Below are 21,308 nucleotides of genomic sequence, written 5' to 3' on the forward strand. Positions count from 1 at the left end.
CATCAACTCATCCCTGACCCCTGGCTGCATACTTCAAAAAGTCGCTCCCCTCCTCAACAAACGAACACTCGAACCCTCTGATTCCAACTACAGATCAGTATCCCTTCTTTCTTCTCTTTCCAAAACACTTGAAAATGCTGTTTCTGACCACCGCTCTCGCTATCTCTCTCTTGACACTAACCAGTCATGTTTCAAGACGGGTCACTCAACTGAGTCTGTTCAGCCTCTGTGTCACAGATGATCCCCGCACTGCCAATGCTGACTCTCTCTCCTCTTCTCATCCTCCTATTTCCATCCGCTGCCGTTAACCATCAGCTCCTCCTCTCCACCCTCTCAGGGCTGGGTGTCTAAGGCTCTATCGGCTCCTCCTCTCCACCCTCTCAGGGCTGGGTGTCTAAGGCTCTATCAGCTCCTCCTCTCCACCCTCTCAGGGCTGGGTGTCTAAGGCTCTATCAGCTCCTCCTCTCCACCCTCTCAGGGCTGGGTGTCTAAGGCTCTATCAGCTCCTCCTCTCCATCCTCTCAGGGCTGGGTGTCTAAGGCTCTATCAGCTCCTCCTCTCCACCCTCTCAGGGCTGGGTGTCTAAGGCTCTATCGGCTCCTCCTCTCCACCCTCTCAGGGCTGGGTGTCTAAGGCTCTATCAGCTCCTCCTCTCCATCCTCTCAGGGCTGGGTGTCTAAGGCTCTATCAGCTCCTCCTCTCCACCCTCTCAGGGCTGGGTGTCTAAGGCTCTATCAGCTCCTCCTCTCCACCCTCTCAGGGCTGGGTGCCTAAGGCTCTATCAGCTCCTCCTCTCCACCCTCTCAGGGCTGGGTGTCTAAGGCTCTATCGGCTCCTCCTCTCCACCCTCTCAGGGCTGGGTGTCTAAGGCTCTATCGGCTCCTCTCCATCCTCTCAGGGCTGGGTGTCTAAGGCTCTATCAGCTCCTCCTCTCCACCCTCTCAGGGCTGGGTGTCTAAGGCTCTATCAGCTCCTCCTCTCCACCCTCTCAGGGCTGGGTGTCTAAGGCTCTATCAGCTCCTCCTCTCCACCCTCTCAGGGCTGGGTGTCTAAGGCTCTATCAGCTCCTCCTCTCCACCCTCTCAGGGCTGGGTGCCTAAGGCTCTATCAGCTCCTCCTCTCCACCCTCTCAGGGCTGGGTGTCTAAGGCTCTATCGGCTCCTCTCCATCCTCTCAGGGCTGGGTGTCTAAGGCTCTATCAGCTCCTCCTCTCCACCCTCTCAGGGCTGGGTGTCTAAGGCTCTATCAGCTCCTCCTCTCCACCCTCTCAGGGCTGGGTGCCTAAGGCTCTATCAGCTCCTCCTCTCCACCCTCTCAGGGCTGGGTGTCTAAGGCTCTATCGGCTCCTCCTCTCCATCCTCTTAGGGCTGGGTGTCTAAGGCTCTATCAGCTCCTCCTCTCCACCCTCTCAGGGCTGGGTGTCTAAGGCTCTATCGGCTCCTCTCCATCCTCTCAGGGCTGGGTGTCTAAGGCTCTATCAGCTCCTCCTCTCCACCCTCTCAGGGCTGGGTGTCTAAGGCTCTATCGGCTCCTCCTCTCCATCCTCTCAGGGCTGGGTGTCTAAGGCTCTATCAGCTCCTCCTCTCCACCCTCTCAGGGCTGGGTGTCTAAGGCTCTATCCGATCCTCCTCTCCATCCTCTCAGGGCTGGGTGTCTAAGGCTCTATCGGCTCCTCCTCTCCACCCTCTCAGGGCTGGGTGTCTAAGGCTCTATCAGCTCCTCCTCTCCACCCTCTCAGGGCTGGGTGTCTAAGGCTCTATCAGCTCCTCCTCTCCACCCTCTCAGGGCTGGGTGTCTAAGGCTCTATCAGCTCCTCCTCTCCACCCTCTCAGGGCTGGGTGTCTAAGGCTCTATCGGCTCCTCCTCTCCATCCTCTCAGGGCTGGGTGTCTAAGGCTCTATCAGCTCCTCCTCTCCACCCTCTCAGGGCTGGGTGTCTAAGGCTCTATCAGCTCCTCCTCTCCACCCTCTCAGGGCTGGGTGTCTAAGGCTCTATCAGCTCCTCCTCTCCACCCTCTCAGGGCTGGGTGTCTAAGGCTCTATCAGCTCCTCATCTCCACCCTCTCAGGGCTGGGTGTCTAAGGCTCTATCAGCTCCTCCTCTCCACCCTCTCAGGGCTGGGTGTCTAAGGCTCTATCGGCTCCTCCTCTCCATCCTCTCAGGGCTGGGTGTCTAAGGCTCTATCGGCTCCTCTCCATCCTCTCAGGGCTGGGTGTCTAAGGCTCTATCAGCTCCTCCTCTCCACCCTCTCAGGGCTGGGTGTCTAAGGCTCTATCCGATCCTCCTCTCCATCCTCTCAGGGCTGGGTGTCTAAGGCTCTATCGGCTCCTCCTCTCCACCCTCTCAGGGCTGGGTGTCTAAGGCTCTATCAGCTCCTCCTCTCCACCCTCTCAGGGCTGGGTGTCTAAGGCTCTATCAGCTCCTCCTCTCCACCCTCTCAGGGCTGGGTATCTAAGGCTCTATCCGATCCTCCTCTCCATCCTCTCAGGGCTGGGTGTCTAAGGCTCTATCGGCTCCTCCTCTCCACCCTCTCAGGGCTGGGTGTCTAAGGCTCTATCAGCTCCTCCTCTCCACCCTCTCAGGGCTGGGTGTCTAAGGCTCTATCAGCTCCTCCTCTCCACCCTCTCAGGGCTGGGTATCTAAGGCTCTATCAGCTCCTCCTCTCCACCCTCTCAGGGCTGGGTGTCTAAGGCTCTATCAGCTCCTCCTCTCCACCCTCTCAGGGCTGGGTGTCTAAGGCTCTATCGGCTCCTCCTCTCCATCCTCTCAGGGCTGGGTGTCTAAGGCTCTATCAGCTCCTCCTCTCCACCCTCTCAGGGCTGGGTGTCTAAGGCTCTATCAGCTCCTCCTCTCCACCCTCTCAGGGCTGGGTGTCTAAGGCTCTATCAGCTCCTCCTCTCCACCCTCTCAGGGCTGGGTGTCTAAGGTTCTATCATCTCTTCCTCTCCACCCTCTCAGGGCTGGGTGTCGAAGGCTCTATCAGCTCCTCCTCTCCACCCTCTCAGGGCTGGGTGTCTAAGGCTCTATCGGCTCCTCCTCTCCACCCTCTCAGGGCTGGGTGTCTAAGGCTCTATCGGCTCCTCCTCTCCATCCTCTCAGGGCTGGGTGTCTAAGGCTCTATCAGCTCCTCCTCTCCACCCTCTCAGGGCTGGGTGTCTAAGGCTCTATCAGCTCCTCCTCTCCACCCTCTCAGGGCTGGGTGTCTAAGGCTCTATCGGCTCCTCCTCTCCATCCTCTCAGGGCTGGGTGTCTAAGGCTCTATCAGCTCCTCCTCTCCACCCTCTCAGGGCTGGGTGTCTAAGGCTCTATCAGCTCCTCCTCTCCACCCTCTCAGGTCTGGGTGTCTAAGGTTCTATCAGCTCCTCCTCTCCACCCTCTCAGGGCTGGATGTCTAAGGCTCTATCAGCTCCTCCTCTCCACCCTCTCAGGGCTGGGTGTCTAAGGCTCTATCAGCTCCTCCTCTCCACCCTCTCAGGGCTGGGCGTCTAAGGCTCTATCAGCTCCTCCTCTCCACCCTCTCAGGGCTGGGCGTCTAAGGCTCTATCAGCTCCTCCTCTCCACCCTCTCAGGGCTGGGTGTCTAAGGCTCTATCAGCTCCTCCTCTCCACCCTCTCAGGGCTGGGTGTCTAAGGCTCTATCAGCTCCTCCTCTCCACCCTCTCAGGGCTGGGTGTCTAAGGCTCTATCAGCTCCTCCTCTCCACCCTCTCAGGGCTGAGCGTCTAAGGATCTGCACACTCTTGGATTGCATCCTACCTGGCAGGCCGCACCTTCCAGGTGACTTGGAGAGGATATGTGTCTGCACCACGTGCTCTCACTACTGGTGTCCCCCAGGGTATGGTTCTTGGCCCTCTCCCCTTTTCTCCATCATATCCTCACACGGTCTCTCCTATCGTTGCTATGCAGTTGACACTCAACTACTTTTGTCATTCCCCCCTTCTGACACCCAGGTGGCGACACGCATCTCTGCGTGCCTGCCAGATATCTCAGATTGCATGTCGGCCCACTAATTCAATCTCAATCTCAACAACATGGAGCTGCTCTGACTCCCGGGGAAGGCCTGCCCGCTCCAACACCTCTCCATCACGGTTGACAACTCCACGGTGTCCCCTTCACAGAGTGCAAAGGACCTTGGCGTGACCCTGGACAATACCCTATTGTTCTCTGCAAAACAGTGACTCGCTTCTGCAGGTTCAAATTGTGCAACATTTGTAGAGTACAACCTTTCCTCACGCAGGGAGAGGCGCAGGTCTTAATCCAGGCACACTACTGCCGCTAGAGGGAGCTGTGACGTCAATGGTGGGCGTTAGTGGGATCGTGAGATCTAGAGCAACTTAAACAAGATATCTGTTGTACCCCCCCCCCAAAAAAAATACAAATAAAATGCATTTGTCTTTTCCTACTAGCACTGACTTCTTTATTGAGGAAAAATGTACTTACTTCGACTGTGATATGTAGTTGTCTCACCTCGCTATCTTAAGATGAAGACACTAACTGTAAACCGCTCTGGATAAGAGCGTCTGCTAAATGACTTACATGTAAATGTAATGTGTTGTTAGCATAGCTATGCTTTAGCCATCAAAAGGGGTTTAAGCCCACTCAGCTGAACTCACTCCTGTGTGGACAGAGCAGTCAGGTTTAACCTCACACATGTTAAGCCAACAAAGTTCCCCGTTTTAGTGGAATCGTTCTTAAACCGTAGCTAAGGTAAGTGACAAACGTGCAATAGAGCCTCTATTTCTATGACGGCTGATGTACAGTAAAACTCCAGCCCACATGTTGCAGGTGGTCCCATAACACCATTCTACAGTACATGACAATATATTTTAGAATTCAATTGCCATGTATGAAACACAAAAATTAATAATAATTTTATTTTGTTCAATCGGTGATGTTGAACGTTCTCCCTCGGTTCTATTTCTTGTCAAATCAATTCAAAGACAGTGAGACAGTCTAAAATAATTGTATTGATACATTTTTGTTGTTGTTGTTGCACTAAATTACAATTCTCATCAGAATGTATTTAACCAGAATGTTATATATATATAATATATAATAATAATATATGCCATTTAGCAGACGCTTTTATCCAAAGCGACTTACAGTCATGTGTGCATACATTCTACGTATGGGTGATCCCGGGGATCGAACCCACTACCCTGGCGTTACAAGCGCCATGCTCTACCAACTGAGCTACAGAAGGACCACATATGTTATAATTTACATCAGATATATCTTCGCCCGTTGGATTATACAACATGTGTGAGGAAAACAGAACATAACATCCTGAGGAAAATGTGGAAGCATTTTGATACATAACTCCAGAAGAATCATAAAATATATATATGTTTTTAAATGTCAAAAAAGAGAAGTAGAAAAGTAATGATAAAATAAATAAAATCACCTGGACCCTTTTTATTGTACATTAACCAGAACAAAAACATATTCAAAGCTCTTTTATGTCCTGGCACCCAAATTGTGGAACCAGCTTCCCCTGAAGCTAGGACAGCAAGAGTCCCTGCCCAACTTCCCAAAAACCCTACCTCTTCAAAGAGTACCTTAAATAATCACACAACATCCCTCCTCCCACCCCCCACAATAGCTTATTCCCCCTTACAAGCTCTGACTTTGCTGATAGCTACTTTATTGAGGAAAGATGTACTTACTATGACTGTGATGTATGGTTGTCCCACCTAGCTATCTCAAGATGAACGCACTAAACGTAAGTCGCTGTGGATAAGAACGTCTGCTAAATGACTAAAATATTAATGTGTGTTTCAATCAAGTGGTTTTAAATATATTTTTCTTCATTTTCCAACATTGTTTAAAACTGATATTTGTAATCGATTTACAATATGTTCAATCTTTAAATCTATACTAATCAGGTTTCTCGGTTTTAATAACACTTTATTGAGAGGAACTCCCAAGAAGCCACCGGTGCCAAGAGCAAAACACGCGCACCCAACAGCAGCAGTATCTCCTGAGGTCCAGAGTCAAATGCTCTTTACACTCCAGTGGTTGCTGATTGAGGTGACCGATCATTGTGACGATATGTCATAGTAGTAATCCCTCAGTCTGGGCTCAACAACCGCAAATCCAGGCCTTTCATCCGCCCTGTAGGAGATAAACAAACGATAAGTGCACAGTATAGTGTACTATACCAGAGCTATAGCATCAACAAGATGCCAGATAAGCAACAATAATATCCAGATAGTCATATCCACTTTTGCCTCAGAACAGTGGTGTAAATTACTTAAATATAAATACTTTAAAATACTACTTAAGTCGTTTTTTTTTGGTATCTGTACTTTACTATTTATATTTTTGACAACTTTTACTTTTACTCCACTACATTCTTAAATATAATAATGTACTTTTTACTCCATACACTTTCCCTGACACCTAAAAGTACTCGTTACATTTAGAATGCTCAAGCAGGACAGAATTATGGCACCTGTCAATATAACACTTTGTTATCCCTACAGTCTCTGATCTGGCAGACTCACTAAACACAAATACTGTGTCTGATCTGGCAGACTCACAAAACACAAATACTGTCTCTGATCTGGCAGACTCACTAAACACAAATACTGTCTCTGATCTGGCAGACTCACTAAACACAAATACTGTGTCTGATCTGGCAGACTCACTAAACACAAATGCTGTGTCTGATCTGGCAGACTCACTAAACACAAATACTGTCTCTGATCTGGCAGACTCACTAAACACAAATACTGTGTCTGATCTGGCAGACTCACTAAACACAAATACTGTGTCTGATCTGGCAGACTCACTAAACACAAAGACTGTCTCTGATCTGGCAGACTCACTAAACACAAATACTGTGTCTGATCTGGCAGACTCACTAAACACAAATACTGTGTCTGATCTGGCAGACTCACTAAACACAAAGACTGTCTCTGATCTGGCAGACTCACTAAACACAAATACTGTCTCTGATCTGGCAGACTCACTAAACACAAAGACTGTCTCTGATCTGGCAGACTCACTAAACACAAAGACTGTCTCTGATCTGGCAGACTCACTAAACACAAAGACTGTCTCTGATCTGGCAGACTCACTAAACACAAATACTGTGTCTGATCTGGCAGACTCACTAAACACAAATACTGTGTCTGATCTGGCAGACTCACTAAACACAAACACTGTCTCTGATCTGGCAGACTCACTAAACACAAATACTGTGTCTGTAAATGATGTCTGAGTGTTGGAGTGTGCCTCTGTCTGTCAGTAATTAACAATAATACACAAATTGTGCGATTTGTTTAATATAAAGGAATTTGATGTATAGCCTTTACTTTTACTTTGTATAAAAAAATGAAGTACTTTTTCTACCACTGTAATTACGTACAATTAAAACCAGATACTTTTAGACTTTTACTCAAGTAGTATTTTACTGGGTGACTTTCAATTTTATTTGAGTCATTTTCTGTTAAGGTATCTTTACTTTTACTCAAGTAGGACTATTGAGTAGTTTTTCCCACTACTGCCTCAGAATACAATATTGCTTGTAAATTATGGGATAGTTCTGATATCTCCCTTTCTCCATTGTCATACTGTATGGAAATTGTAACAAGGTTTTGGATTATATTTTCTTTCCACAGATAGGCTACAGTTTCTTCGAAAACCCTGTTCTAAGGTCAGTGTTAGATTTGACCTCCTAACTACTGAACCAGGGTTAGATATTATTCATACTCCTCATAGTTATAATTCCCTTCTGATTCCCGGGTAATCTGATTCTAGATCTGTAATTTGGGCTCCCATCATCACTCACTTGTATGTCCAGCACTTCTTCATGAGGTCATACATCTCCGCGGGACAGTTGGGGGGGATGTCCATACGCTCACCATTCTCGATCATCTGGATCACCTCATTTCCTTTCATGCCCTGGGGGGCACAGAGGGTGACATAATGACACCATTCACACACTGATGGCATACCAGACAGAGGCAGTCCCAAATGGCACTCTATTCCCTACGTAGTGCACTACTTTTGACCAGGGCTATAGTTTAAAAGTAGTGCACTATGTAGTGAATAGGGTGCCATTTTGGAACACGTACACGTGTTGCAAAAGTGCTTTGACTGACGGCTACTACACGACAGGAGACTCAGACTATTAGATAAGCTTTCACTTAAGGTGTCATTATGTCAAATAAAGGCCAAAGGATGTGTTGTTAAGAACACCTTCCTAATATTGAGTTGTATGTGTCTTGTATGGTGACGTAATGTGTATTGTATGGTGAGGTAATGTGTCTTGTATGGTGACGTAATGTGTCTTGTATGGTGACGTAATGTGTCTTGTATGGTGACGTAATGTGTCTTGTATGGTGACGTAATGTGTCTTGTATGGTGAGGTAATGTGTCTTGTATGGTGAGGTAATGTGTCTTGTATGGTGACGTAATGTGTCTTGTATGGTGAGGTAATGTGTCTTGTATGGTGAGGTAATGTGTCTTGTATGGTGAGGTAATGTGTCTTGTATGGTGAGGTAATGTGTCTTGTATGGTGAGGTAATGTGTCTTGTATGGTGAGGTAATGTGTCTTGTATGGTGACGTAATGTGTCTTGTATGGTGAGGTAATGTGTCTTGTATGGTGAGGTAATGTGTCTTGTATGGTGACGTAATGTGTCTTGTATGGTGAGGTAATGTGTCTTGTATGGTGAGGTAATGTGTCTTGTATGGTGAGGTAATGTGTCTTGTATGGTGACGTAATGTGTCTTGTATGGTGAGGTAATGTGTCTTGTATGTAATGTGTCTTGTATGGTGTAATGTGTCTTGTATGGTGAGGTAATGTGTCTTGTATGTAATGTGTCTTGTATGGTGAGGTAATGTGTCTTGTATGGTGAGGTAATGTGTCTTGTATGGTGATGTAATGTGTCTTGTATGGTGACGTAATGTGTCTTGTAATGTCTTGTGTGGTAATGTCTTGTATGGTGTAATGTGTCTTGTATGGTGAGGTAATGTGTCTTGTATGGTGACGTAATGTGTCTTGTATGGTGAGGTAATGTGTCTTGTATGGTGAGGTAATGTGTCTTGTATGGTGAGGTAATGTGTCTTGTATGGTGAGGTAATGTGTCTTGTATGGTGACGTAATGTGTCTTGTATGGTGAGGTAATGTGTCTTGTATGGTGAGGTAATGTGTCTTGTATGGTGAGGTAATGTGTCTTGTATGGTGAGGTAATGTGTCTTGTATGGTGAGGTAATGTGTCTTGTATGGTGAGGTAATGTGTCTTGTATGGTGAGGTAATGTGTCTTGTATGGTGAGGTAATGTGTCTTGTATGGTGAGGTAATGTGTCTTGTATGGTGAGGTAATGTGTCTTGTATGGTGAGGTAATGTGTCTTGTATGGTGAGGTAATGTGTCTTGTATGGTGTAATGTGTCTTGTAATGTGTCTTGTATGGTGAGGTAATGTGTCTATGGTATGGTGATGGTGGTAATGTGTCTTGTATGGTGACGTAATGTGTCTTGTATGGTGAGGTAATGTGTCTTGTATGGTGAGGTAATGTGTCTTGTATGGTGAGGTAATGTGTCTTGTATGGTGAGGTAATGTGTCTTGTATGGTGACGTAATGTGTCTTGTATGGTGAGGTAATGTGTCTTGTATGGTGAGGTAATGTGTCTTGTATGGTGAGGTAATGTGTCTTGTATGGTGACGTAATGTGTCTTGTATGGTGAGGTAATGTGTCTTGTATGGTGACGTAATGTGTCTTGTATGGTGACATACTGTACCTTGTATGGTGACATACTGTACCTTGTATGGTTTCATCCCTAGCGTGTACGCCTCCCACATCAGGACCCCAAAGCTCCACACGTCACTCTTACAGGAGAACTTCAAATAGTTCATACACTCTGGGGCGTACCATTTCACTGGCCACTTCCCATGGCCTTTTGCCTAGAGAGCAGGGTCCAATCAAACATCAGGGAATGGATTAATCCTAACCCTAGAGAGCAGGGTCCAATCTAACATCAGGGAATGGATTAATCCTAACCCTAGAGAGCAGGGTCCAATCTAACATCAGGGAATGGATTAATCCTGACCCTAGAGAGCAGAGTCCAATCTAACATCAGGGAATGGATTAATCCTAACCCTAGAGAGCAGGGTCCAATCAAACATCAGGGAATGGATTAATCCTAACTCTAGAGAGCAGGGTCCAATCTAACATCAGGGAATGGATTAATCCTAACCCTAGAGAGCAGGGTCCAATCTAACATCAGGGAATGGATTAATCCTAACCCTAGAGAGCAGAGTCCAATCTAACATCAGGGAATGGATTAATCCTAACCCTAGAGAGCAGAGTCCAATCTAACATCAGGGAATGGATTAATCCTAACCCTAGAGAGCAGGGTCCAGTCAAACATCAGGGAATGGATTAATCCTAACCCTAGAGAGCAGAGTCCAATCTAACATCAGGGAATGGATAAATCCTAACCCTAGAGAGCAGAGTCCAATCTAACATCAGGGAATGGATAAATCCTAACCCTAGAGAGCAGAGTCCAATCTAACATCAGGGAATGGATTAATCCTAACCCTAGAGAGCAGAGTCCAATCAAACATCAGGGAATGGATTAATCCTAACCCTAGAGAGCAGGGTCCAATCTAACATCAGGGAATGGATTAATCCTAACCCTAGAGAGCAGAGTCCAATCTAACATCAGGGAATGGATTAATCCTAACCCTAGAGAGCAGAGTCCAATCTAACATCAGGGAATGGATTAATCCTAACCCTAGAGAGCAGGGTCCAATCAAACATCAGGGAATGGATTAATCCTAACCCTAGAGAGCAGAGTCCAATCAAACATCAGGGAATGGATTAATCCTAACCCTAGAGAGCAGAGTCCAATCTAACATCAGGGAATGGATTAATCCTAACCCTAGAGAGCAGGGTCCAATCTAACATCAGGGAATGGATTAATCCTAACCCTAGAGAGCAGGGTCCAATCAAACATCAGGGAATGGATTAATCCTGACCCTAGAGAGCAGGGTCCAATCTAACATCAGGGAATGGATTAATCCTAACCCTAGAGAGCAGAGTCCAATCTAACATCAGGACAGCGGATTAATCCTAACCCCAGGACAGCGGAGTCAATCACCACCTTCCGGAGACACCTGAAACCCCACCTCTTTAAGGAATACCTAGGATAGGATAAAGTAATCCTTCTCACCCCCACTCCCCCTTAAAAGATTTAGATGCACTATTGTAAAGTGGCTGTTCCACTGGATGTCATAAGGTGAATGCACCAATTTGTAAGTCGCTCTGGATAAGAGCGTCTGCTAAATGACTTAAATGTAAATGTAAATGTAAATCCTAACCCTAGAGAGCAGGGTCCAATCTAACATCAGGGAATGGATTAATCCTGACCCTAAAGAGCAGGGTCCAATCAAACATCAGGGAATGGATTAATCCTAACCCTAGAGAGCAGAGTCCAATCTAACATCAGGGAATGGATTAATCCTGACCCTAGAGAGCAGAGTCCAATCTAACATCAGGGAATGGATTAATCCTGACCCTAGAGAGCAGAGTCCAATCTAACATCAGGGAATGGATTAATCCTAACCCTAGAGAGCAGAGTCCAATCTAACATCAGGGAATGGATTAATCCTAACCCTAGAGAGCAGGGTCCAATCTAACATCAGGGAATGGATTAATCCTAACCCTAGAGAGCAGGGTCCAATCTAACATCAGGGAATGGATTAATCCTAACCCTAGAGAGCAGAGTCCAATCTAACATCAGGGAATGGATTAATCCTGACCCTAGAGAGCAGAGTCCAATCTAACATCAGGGAATGGATTAATCCTAACCCTAGAGAGCAGGGTCCAATCTAACATCAGGGAATGGATAAATCCTAACCCTAGAGAGCAGGGTCCAATCTAACATCAGGGAATGGATTAATCCTGACCCTAGAGAGCAGAGTCCAATCACACATCAGGGAATGGATTAATCCTAACTCTAGAGAGCAGGGTCCAATCTAACATCAGGGAATGGATTAATCCTGACCCTAGAGAGCAGAGTCCAATCAAACATCAGGGAATGGATTAATCCTAACCCTAGAGAGCAGGGTCCAATCAAACATCAGGGAATGGATTAATCCTAACTCTAGAGAGCAGAGTCCAATCAAACATCAGGGAATGGATTAATCCTAACCCTAGAGAGCAGGGTCCAATCTAACATCAGGGAATGGATTAATCCTAACCCTAGAGAGCAGAGTCCAATCTAACATCAGGGAAAGGATTTCAGTTTTCCCTTCCCCAACTCAGACAACTGACTGGCAGTCCTAGCTAAATACTTGAGAAATTGATATTTGCTAAGAAGCTATTTTTGTTTGTTTTTATTCAAAATTGTCAAAAAAATAATCACAGTAAGGTAACTAACTACTTGTTACTCAGAAATTATTTTATATTGAAATTACTGTAGAACTGTTCACCCTACTGTCAATGTGGACAGAGTCTCTCTTGAAAAAATGCTTTTATCCGGATCAATAAAGGTTCAATAGAGTTATCCTAGAGTTCACTAAGGTCAAAATTCAGTTGATGTGCTAATAATGTCCTTTTTTGGGATAACTTTTTAGGAGTTGCAAACTCCTTTCATACTGTATTTGATCGAACTGACAGGACAATTAGAAGTAAAAAAGCGGGGATAGACTTTAGAAGATGAGGCACAGACAATTTGAACTTCGCCAGGGGGTAAGGGCACGACAATAATTATATCTGAATTGAATACCTTATAGTAGTTCTCCTCCTCTGTGAGAGCCTTGGACAGACCAAAGTCGCTGATCTTGGCATAGTGCTGGGTGACCAGGAGCACGTTCCTGGCCGCAAGGTCCCTGTGCACAAAGTTGTGCTCCTCCAGGTACTTCATGCCCATAGAAACCTGGTGCACCAGCTCTGTGATGTTCTTAATGGAGATCTGTCTGTGGACAGGATCAATGGCTGTAAGTGACACTGAACACTGAATTATAATCTCAGGTGTAAAACTCCATTTATCGAGGACCGAGTGTCTGCAGGTTTTCGCTCCTCCCTTCTACTTGATTGATTAATTAAGGTCCCTGATGAGGAACTCCCCTCACCTGGTTGTCTAGGTCTTAATTGATGAGTTGGGAACTCCCCTCACCTGGTTGTCTAGGTCTTAATTGATGAGTTAGGAACTCCCCTCACCTGGTTGTCTAGGTCTCAATTGATGAGTTGGGAACTCCTCTCACCTGGTTGTCTAGGTCTTAATTGATGAGTTAGGAACTCCACTCACCTGGTTGTCTAGGTCTTAAATGATGAGTTAGGAACTCCCCTCACCTGGTTGTCTAGGTCTCAATTGATGAGTTGGGAACTCCTCTCACCTGGTTGTCTAGGTCTTAATTGATGAGTTAAGAACTCCCATCACCTGGTTGTCTAGGTCTTAAATGATGAGTTAGAAACTTCCTTCACCTGGTTGTCTAGGCCTTAATTGATGAGTTAGGAACTCCCCTCACCTGGTTGTCTAGGTCTTAATTGATGAGTTAGGAACTCCCCTCACCTGGTTGTCTAGGTCTCAATTGATGAGTTAGGAACTCCCCTCAGCTGGTTGTCTAGGTCTTAATTGATGAGTACAAAACTCCCTTCACCTGGTTGTCTACGTCTTAATTGATGAGTTAGGAACTCCCCTCAGCTGGTTGTCTAGGTCTTAATTGATGCATACGAAACTCCCTTCACCTGGTTGTCTAGGTCTTAATAGATGAGTTAGGAACTCCCCTCACCTGGTTGTCTAGGTCTCAGTTGATGAGTTAGGAACTCCCCTCATCTGGTTGTCTAGGTCTTAAATTATGAGTTAGGAACTCCCCTCACCTGGTTGTCTAGGTCTTAATTGATGAGTTAGGAACTCCCCTCACCTGGTTGTCTAGGACTTAATTGGACACAAATTGAAATGAGAAAAAAAAAAACAGCCGACACTAGGACCTACATAAACTGAGTTTGACGCCTCTGTGTGTATCTCTAAGATTATGATTTTGGGTTTAGGGTTCTAAGGGATAGAGTCCTGTGGCCCATTGTGACATAGTTACGTGGCTCTGCAACCCCCGTCTCCAGGGGTTGAACAGCCTGACCGCGCAACTCCTGTCTCCAGGGGTTGAACAGCCTGACCGCGCAACTCCTGTCTGCAGGGGTTGAACAGCCTGACCGCGCAACTCCTGTCTCCAGGGGTTGAACAGCCTGACCGCGCAACTCCTGTCTGCAGGGGTTGAACAGCCTGACCGCGCAACTCCTGTCTGCAGGGGTTGAACAGCCTGACCGCGCAACTCCCGTCTCCAGGGGTTGAACAGCCTGACCGCGCAACTCCTGTCTGCAGGGGTTGAACAGCCTGACCGCGCAACTCCTGTCTCCAGGGGTTGAACAGCCTGACCGCGCAACTCCTGTCTCCAGGGGTTGAACAGCCTGACCGCGCAACTCCTGTCTGCAGGGGTTGAACAGCCTGACCGCGCAACTCCTGTCTCCAGGGGTTGAACAGCCTGACCGCGCAACTCCTGTCTGCAGGGGTTGAACAGCCTGACCGCGCAACTCCTGTCTCCAGGGGTTGAACAGCCTGACCGCGCAACTCCTGTCTGCAGGGGTTGAACAGCCTGACCGCGCAACTCCCGTCTCCAGGGGTTGAACAGCCTGACCACGCAACTCCTGTCTGCAGGGGTTGAACAGCCTGACCGCGCAACTCCTGTCTGCAGGGGTTGAACAGCCTGACCGCGCAACCCCCGTCTCCAGGGGTTGAACAGCCTGACCGCGCAACTCCTGTCTCCAGGGGTTGAACAGCCTGACCGCGCAACTCCAGAAAATTCTGTGTAGGCGGCTGCCATTCAACTACTTAAATGTGATGACGGATAAATAGCTTGAACCGCGGTGAGAACTCGAAAAGTATGAATGCCAACAGAAAAAATATTCTAGAAAAATTTGGTTTGGATGTTTTAAAACGTAGGTTTGGAATTTGGCCTTACACCATAATTGTCAGACTGATGGAAGTGCAGTACTACCGAAGAGTGATACTGACTGGGGAACTTACTTGTGCCTCTGGAGGTACTTGTGGAGCGGCCCCAGTTCGGCCAGCTCCATGACCAGCATGAGGCTCTCGGCCTCGCAGATGCCGATCATGCGGACGATGTAGGGGTTGTCCAGCTGCTGCATGACGTTGGCTTCCCGCAGCATCTCCTCCTTCACTGCTGGGTTGTTGTCGTCATTCTTCAGGATCTTCACTGCCACCGGCTTCTCTGTCCTGGGGAGATGGAGAGATGACGTCACCGCTTAGTGGAAAGCTAATGGCCAACATATTTTTTTTATGATGTTGACGAGATGTTTTTCAGACTGTGCATTGTGCACTTTACTTACCTTCTATGTAACTTTGTACTATTGTTGCTGCTAATGATGATAATTAGTATTGGTATATTTACAGTATTTTGATGGCTGCCATGCCTGAAGCACTAGCATTGTATGTAGTCACTTTGTGTGTAGTATCTCAGTATCATTGTGATTCATGTGTATTTTTAAATATGTGTTTTTACATCTCACGTGCTCCTTGATGCAAAACCAATTTCCCTCTGGGATAAATAAAGTTGAAACTTGAATTTGAAGCTAGCTACTTTATAGCTAACTGAAATACTAGCTGTTACATACAAGTTTAACAGTTATATATTGATAGAGGAAATTATAGTTGAAATGATTAATTATATATACATTTCTGATTAAAACCATTTATTCTGATACTATTATGTTATGATATGAAATGCATGGGTTCTTGGCTGTTACTGAAAATGTAAGCAGAACTAATTAATTGTCTGTGCCTCTCGGGGAGTTTAAGGGGGAGAGATGCTATAGCTTTTCAGACAGATAAGAAATGTTTGGGTGGTGTTCCATTAGTGGAGAAAAGTATATCTTTTAGACAGTTTGGAATGTAGTTTTATGGGGGAGTAGAAGGAGAGTCCAGACCTAAAAACAATGGGCTCTTGTGAGAATCGGAGAGAGGGTGGGAAACTGATGATGTCATTTTCAGTTTATAACCTGTGGAAATATGTGTATGCGTTTAGTACTCTCTTGTAATAAACGCTGTTACCTTTGGCTTTTAAGACTGGTCTCAATCTACTTCATGCATAATTAATGAACTTACAACTCATTAATGAATTAGAAATGAGTGCGAATTGGTTTTGGAAATAAAACATACAGGAATTTAGAATTCCTCTATCATATATATATATATATATATATATTTCTTTACCTTTATTTTGACAGGGAGGGATGCTATTAGTGACATCAATCATTTCAGGTTATTTCCCCAATGTGTGAGGCTAGCTAGTTGTCTGACCTCTGCTGCAGCATCCTAGCTAGCAGTGTTGTAGGCCAGTCTACAGTCGTTCTCAAGACAAAAAATGTAGTGTCTCGGTCTTGTCTTGGTGTCAGATACATTTTTACCTGGTCTTAACTCAGCCTCAGACAATGAGGACTCATTATTTTCTGAGACCAGCCAAAACCAGCGGAGTCAGTCGGAGCATAAAATCGCTTCGCCTGGCCAAATACCCACATTCCTTTGATGACAAATTAATATCTTATTGCCTATGAAACCATGGCTTCCTGTTTTACTGGTAACATTACTGTCCTTTTCTTTCATTGAAAGCATGGAGGAGGAGGTGTGATGGTGTGGGGGTGCTTTGCTGGTGACACTGTCTGTGATTTATTTAGAATTCTAGGCACACTTAACCAGCATGGATACCACAGCACCATCCCATCTGATTTGGGCTTAGTGGGACTATAATTTGTTTTTCGACAGGACAATGACCCAACACACCTCCAGGCTGTGTAAGAGCTATTTGACCAATAAGGAGAGTGATGGAGAGCTGCATCAGATGATCTGGCCTCCACAATCACCCGAACTCAACCCAATTGAGATGGTTTGGGAAGTGTTGGACCGCAAAGTGAAGGAAAAGTAACCAACAAGTGCTCAGCATATGTGGGAACTCCTTCAAGTCTATTGGAAAAGCATTCCAGGTGAAGCTGGTTGAGAGAATGCCAAGCGTGTGAAAAGCTGTCATCAAGGCAAAGGGTGGCTACTTTGAAGAATCTCAAATATAAAATATATTTTGATTGGTTACTGCATGATTCCATATATGTTATTTCATAGTTTTGATGTCTTCACTATTTTTCTACAAAAAAAACCTTGAATGAGAAGTGCGTCTAAAACTTTGACTGTATATACTGTATACTGTATATACTATATATATATATATATATATATATATATTTTTTTTTAAATCTATTAAACCTGTTTGTGTTAGTGATAACTATTTATGTAATTGCCCTCATCATACATGTATTTCACCATTCTTAATGTCAAAAGAATACATATGTTGTTCTGAAATATGAACACAGAAAAACGGGTCATTTTAAACTCTTATTAATGTTAAATTAGCTACCAGATGCTACTGCAGCGGAGGTCGGCTAACAGTATCTAGCTTAGCCTTATGCAGTTACATCACCTGCATGAAGACATGATATCATTGTTGTCACTGAACTATGACATCTGGTTTAATGGTATCGGCAGGTTGACAGTGGTGTCTATTCTAAGTATGGGAAATATTATGAATAATAATCATATTAGGTTGTATTTCTATTGGACTATCACTTACATTTTTTTTAAGAATATGAAATTGGAAACAGCTATTCATATTTTCCTTTTAAACTGTGAAGGTTACGTACTTCCTCATTTTGTAGATGCCCTTCATGACAGTCCCAAAGTTCCCAGAGCCCAACTCTCCATCTTCCAGGAAGAGCTGTTTGCGGTCCACAGTGGAGGTCCTCAGCTCGTCTGGGTCAGCGTAAGGACTCTCGTACACCTCTGTGTCCATTGGCATGGACTCTGAGACAAGACACACGCCCCATACAGTGTGATAACATCAATTTCGATTCAATTCAATTCAATACAACTTTGGGCTGCAGCAGTACATCAAAATATATATCTCACGAATACAAGAGTGGGCCACTCCAAACAGGATTTGTCTCAAAAGTCATGACCCCCTCCCATCACTCACCTTTGCTGACCATATTATTTGGAGCCCTGGTGTCATAAGGGTTGAGATTATCTGTGGTTTTGCTGTGAGAGGCACCCCTGCCCTATTACAGGATACAATGAGAGAGGGGTCAAGGTACAGATAATATTGTTTGTACATAGATCATTTGGAGAGAGCACTGCCGGAATGTAACCTGAAATGGTTTGATTGGTTGGTTGATTGATTGACACACAGAAGCATAAACGCCCTTTGACCTTCTCAAGCAGAACACCAATCTCTCTCCTTCATGGAACACTTATTACAGTGATCAAAATACACCACAGTTGATATGGTTGACATTTGTGTGTTTTTTAAATGGGAGCTTCACATAGTATGGTATATTGTTTGTCACCTTCAGAATACTTTGAATACCTTTTTTTGGTTGTGCATGAAAGAAAGACATGTTTTTTTTCTCCAAATTCACACATCTCACTGTAGATGATGCCATCAGGTGATTGATTAAAGGTGAAAGGTGGGGTGGGTCACTGGAGATTACTATCGAGTAAAAATATTTTTTTAAATTCTCTAATTTTCCAAATGGAATTAAACTCTTAATTCCAGTGTGTGTACTCTAAATTAGACATGTTTCTCCTAGTGACATCCTTGACTCAAGTACTATGTTGTGAATGTGGAGAAAAGCTTACTACTGTCACAAAGTATTCTTAAGGTACATCGTATCACACGTTGCCTGGCGACTCAAACGGAATCCTTTCCGTTGCTCTATACCCGGGACCATCGTCAAAGTCGTTTGTGGTGACGTCAAAACGAGGGCTGTTGTACAAAACATAGTGTGACTGGATCACCTCTAACCAATCAGAGTATCAAAGCCAATGACGGAATTTCAAACAGCCGTCTTATTCACGTGTCATGGCTCTGGCCCAACCCCATCGGTTTCTGGGACCAATCAGATTGGTTAGAACGTGTTTGCGTTCTAATAATTGTTGGGGAGGTACTCAGGTCCAGACTAATTGAGGAGAAGAAACTAACGTCCGAGGACGTGGCATAGTGTTTGGCCGGAGCAAGGAGTTTGGGTAGCCAGGCTTGTTATATCAACGTAGGTCTACAATGTAGATATACAACTGAATGCTTTTTTTTTTACATTGATTTGTGTCTTAGTGTGCGGAAACACTGCAATTACAAGGGAATCCATGAAGGAGAAGAGACTCTGCATCAACAACAACAAAGTAAATGGAATGAATGATTCACGCAGAAGGGAAAAGGGAAAACCAAGGGCAGATGTCAGGAACTTTAAACACATGCATTTGAAGGAGGGCTAGGGAACAAATGTAACCAAGAGCCAGCTCACTGACCATTTTGTCCCTTACCCCTGCTTTAAGGCATGGCATGCCTAAATTAGGAAGCGTTCATTAGCTTAACTACCACTTGAGAAATGTAATCCCATGGGACTGAACACCAAGAACTGAACTGGTTCATTTCCTCACAACTTCATCTCTATGGAAACAACATCCATTTTTTTGCACTGATAAACAACTGTCTACACTACGGAGTACTATGAGACTTTAATGTTTCCATAAGGGTTTTGTAATTACCCAACGTGACCTCTAGGTGGCGTAAAAGTTCTAATCGACTGTAATGATGTCTGTTTGACTCAGGTCAGTCCTCAATTATTAAATGGTAAAACAAAATTTAAATAGAGTAAAGATCCTTGGATAAAGGAAGATTGTATCACTTTATAAACTATGAATTTCCAAGAAACTATATGAAGTTCTTGTCAAGAAAGACAATTAATTCTCACAGTTGGAGATCATGATGAATAAACATGAACATCAACCAGAAGTAATTCTACGAGTCAATTGAAATATTTAATTCACTTTAAAAATCACAAGTGTGAAATTCCAAATGTTGTCTGAACATATTGCGTTGATGAGTAATTAGTTGATTTATTATCATGGGCCTTTCTCAAAATCAGGTAGCACAGTGATACTATATTAAAGGTACACTCACCAAGATGACATCAGTCACATTGGCAAGATGTTAGTTTGTAAGTAGTAAGACCTGTCGTGTATGATGACGTCAGTCATGCAGACTGTCTCTTTAAGGGCTCGATTAACTCCGTATCGCAGGAGTTCAGCGTTACAACGTTCACGGTAAACGTTGCATATGCCGGACTCAATAGGAAATCACCGCCTTTAGAATTAAAAAGCTCCATAGCACAGAACTTCCACGATACGGATTTAATCAAGCCTGAGTCAGTCGGCTACATTCAATTGATTACATTTCTAAGGTCATCTCTTCACACTTTTCATTTCTTGGGGGAATGTGAGGGGGATATGAATGGAGGAAAGAGTGCAGGTAAGTTTCAGAGAGGGGTGTTAGTATGTAGCAATCCACACTTTAGCAAAAAAAATCACACTTTTGAGTGTTAAGGGTTGGGGGATGCACGAGGCCTACTGTACCACTGTAGGGGTTAAGAGGGGGGAGGAGGTGTGTTAGGGCACCTTTTTTCGACCAGGTATGGGTATGGAGTAGGATTTGATTCTGGTGAGCATTCCACCTGCCGCCTCCAATAGCTAGAAACCACAGTTTCAGAGAGGGTCATGTTATTAAAGGGAAATGGTTATTTTGAAGTCTGTTTAGTTGAGGGGGAAAATGTTAGCTCACATATTCTGAACAAAAGGTGCAACGCTGAAACACTTTTTTCCCTCATCGGAAAGCTCTGCAATCAATGCATTCTTTTTTTTCTTCTCCATTTTCCATGTATTCCTGTAACATTAGACCGTTTAACGACTGGGTTGGAATTCAATCAAATCTGCAAAGTTTGCACTGTGTGGGGGAAAAGCGTTTTTACTGTTTCACATTCAAGCTCATTTTTAAGTAATGCTATAATTTATACAGTGTTTACTGGGTGAAACCAAACGAAACTCATTAAGATTTTTTTTTACGTGAAAATGTTCTCATGTAAGGAAAAAGACATGGATGATTATTTACCCAGATAACACTTCCTTCTGGGGATTATGGGCTGTTTAAAGATAAACCGAACCAGGGATTACAGTTTCTCATGGCCCGTAGACTACATTCAGGGTGAGAAAAACATCTCACATCAAGTTGTAAAACACTGAACTTCCCCTTTTAATAAAGTATTTCACAAAGATGAGGGAAGGTAAGCATTTGGGGAATTCCTTCTCAGTACTTCATCGAGAAGTACAGTACAGTGCGAACATGATCATGCGTAAACATGATTGATAGGTTGTGTGCTTGTTTGATAAAGTAAAGGGCAATAAAGTT

General features: G+C 44.7%; 1 protein-coding gene and 1 long non-coding RNA gene across 44 annotated transcripts in view; one reads left to right on the forward strand and one right to left on the reverse strand.

Annotated features, from left to right (window-relative positions):
* Positions 1-4,855: 4,855 nt before the first annotated feature.
* Positions 4,856-21,308, reverse strand: part of syk (spleen tyrosine kinase) — a 40,989-nt gene continuing 24,536 nt past the window's right edge. The window contains exons 7-14 of one of the 2 annotated variants that reach the window (XM_052525106.1): positions 20,522-20,593; positions 18,045-18,126; positions 17,713-17,872; positions 15,032-15,241; positions 12,737-12,926; positions 9,768-9,908; positions 7,793-7,905; positions 4,856-6,111 (exon numbers count right to left, since the gene is read on the reverse strand). In XM_052525106.1, coding sequence (XP_052381066.1) covers positions 6,036-6,111; positions 7,793-7,905; positions 9,768-9,908; positions 12,737-12,926; positions 15,032-15,241; positions 17,713-17,872; positions 18,045-18,126; positions 20,522-20,593 — 1,044 coding nt within the window. In that variant the 3' untranslated portion in view covers positions 4,856-6,035. The remainder of the gene's footprint in view (positions 6,112-7,792; positions 7,906-9,767; positions 9,909-12,736; positions 12,927-15,031; positions 15,242-17,712; positions 17,873-18,044; positions 18,127-20,521; positions 20,594-21,308) is intronic. The other variant, XM_052525107.1, reaches the window with a different exon arrangement.
* LOC127931722 (uncharacterized) lies at positions 8,110-9,758 on the forward strand. Of its 42 annotated transcripts, none has more exons than XR_008142724.1 (5): positions 8,110-8,240; positions 8,395-8,416; positions 8,461-8,680; positions 8,974-9,347; positions 9,495-9,758. It is a non-coding gene; the product is annotated as an uncharacterized LOC127931722 (long non-coding RNA). The 42 variants fall into 42 exon arrangements; XR_008142715.1 differs by having other exon boundaries at positions 8,170-8,328; positions 8,373-8,416; XR_008142723.1 differs by having other exon boundaries at positions 8,170-8,328; positions 8,373-8,416; positions 8,483-8,680.

Source organism: Oncorhynchus keta, chromosome 9, assembly GCF_023373465.1.
Source record: "Oncorhynchus keta strain PuntledgeMale-10-30-2019 chromosome 9, Oket_V2, whole genome shotgun sequence".
Taxonomy (NCBI): Eukaryota; Metazoa; Chordata; class Actinopteri; order Salmoniformes; family Salmonidae; genus Oncorhynchus; species Oncorhynchus keta.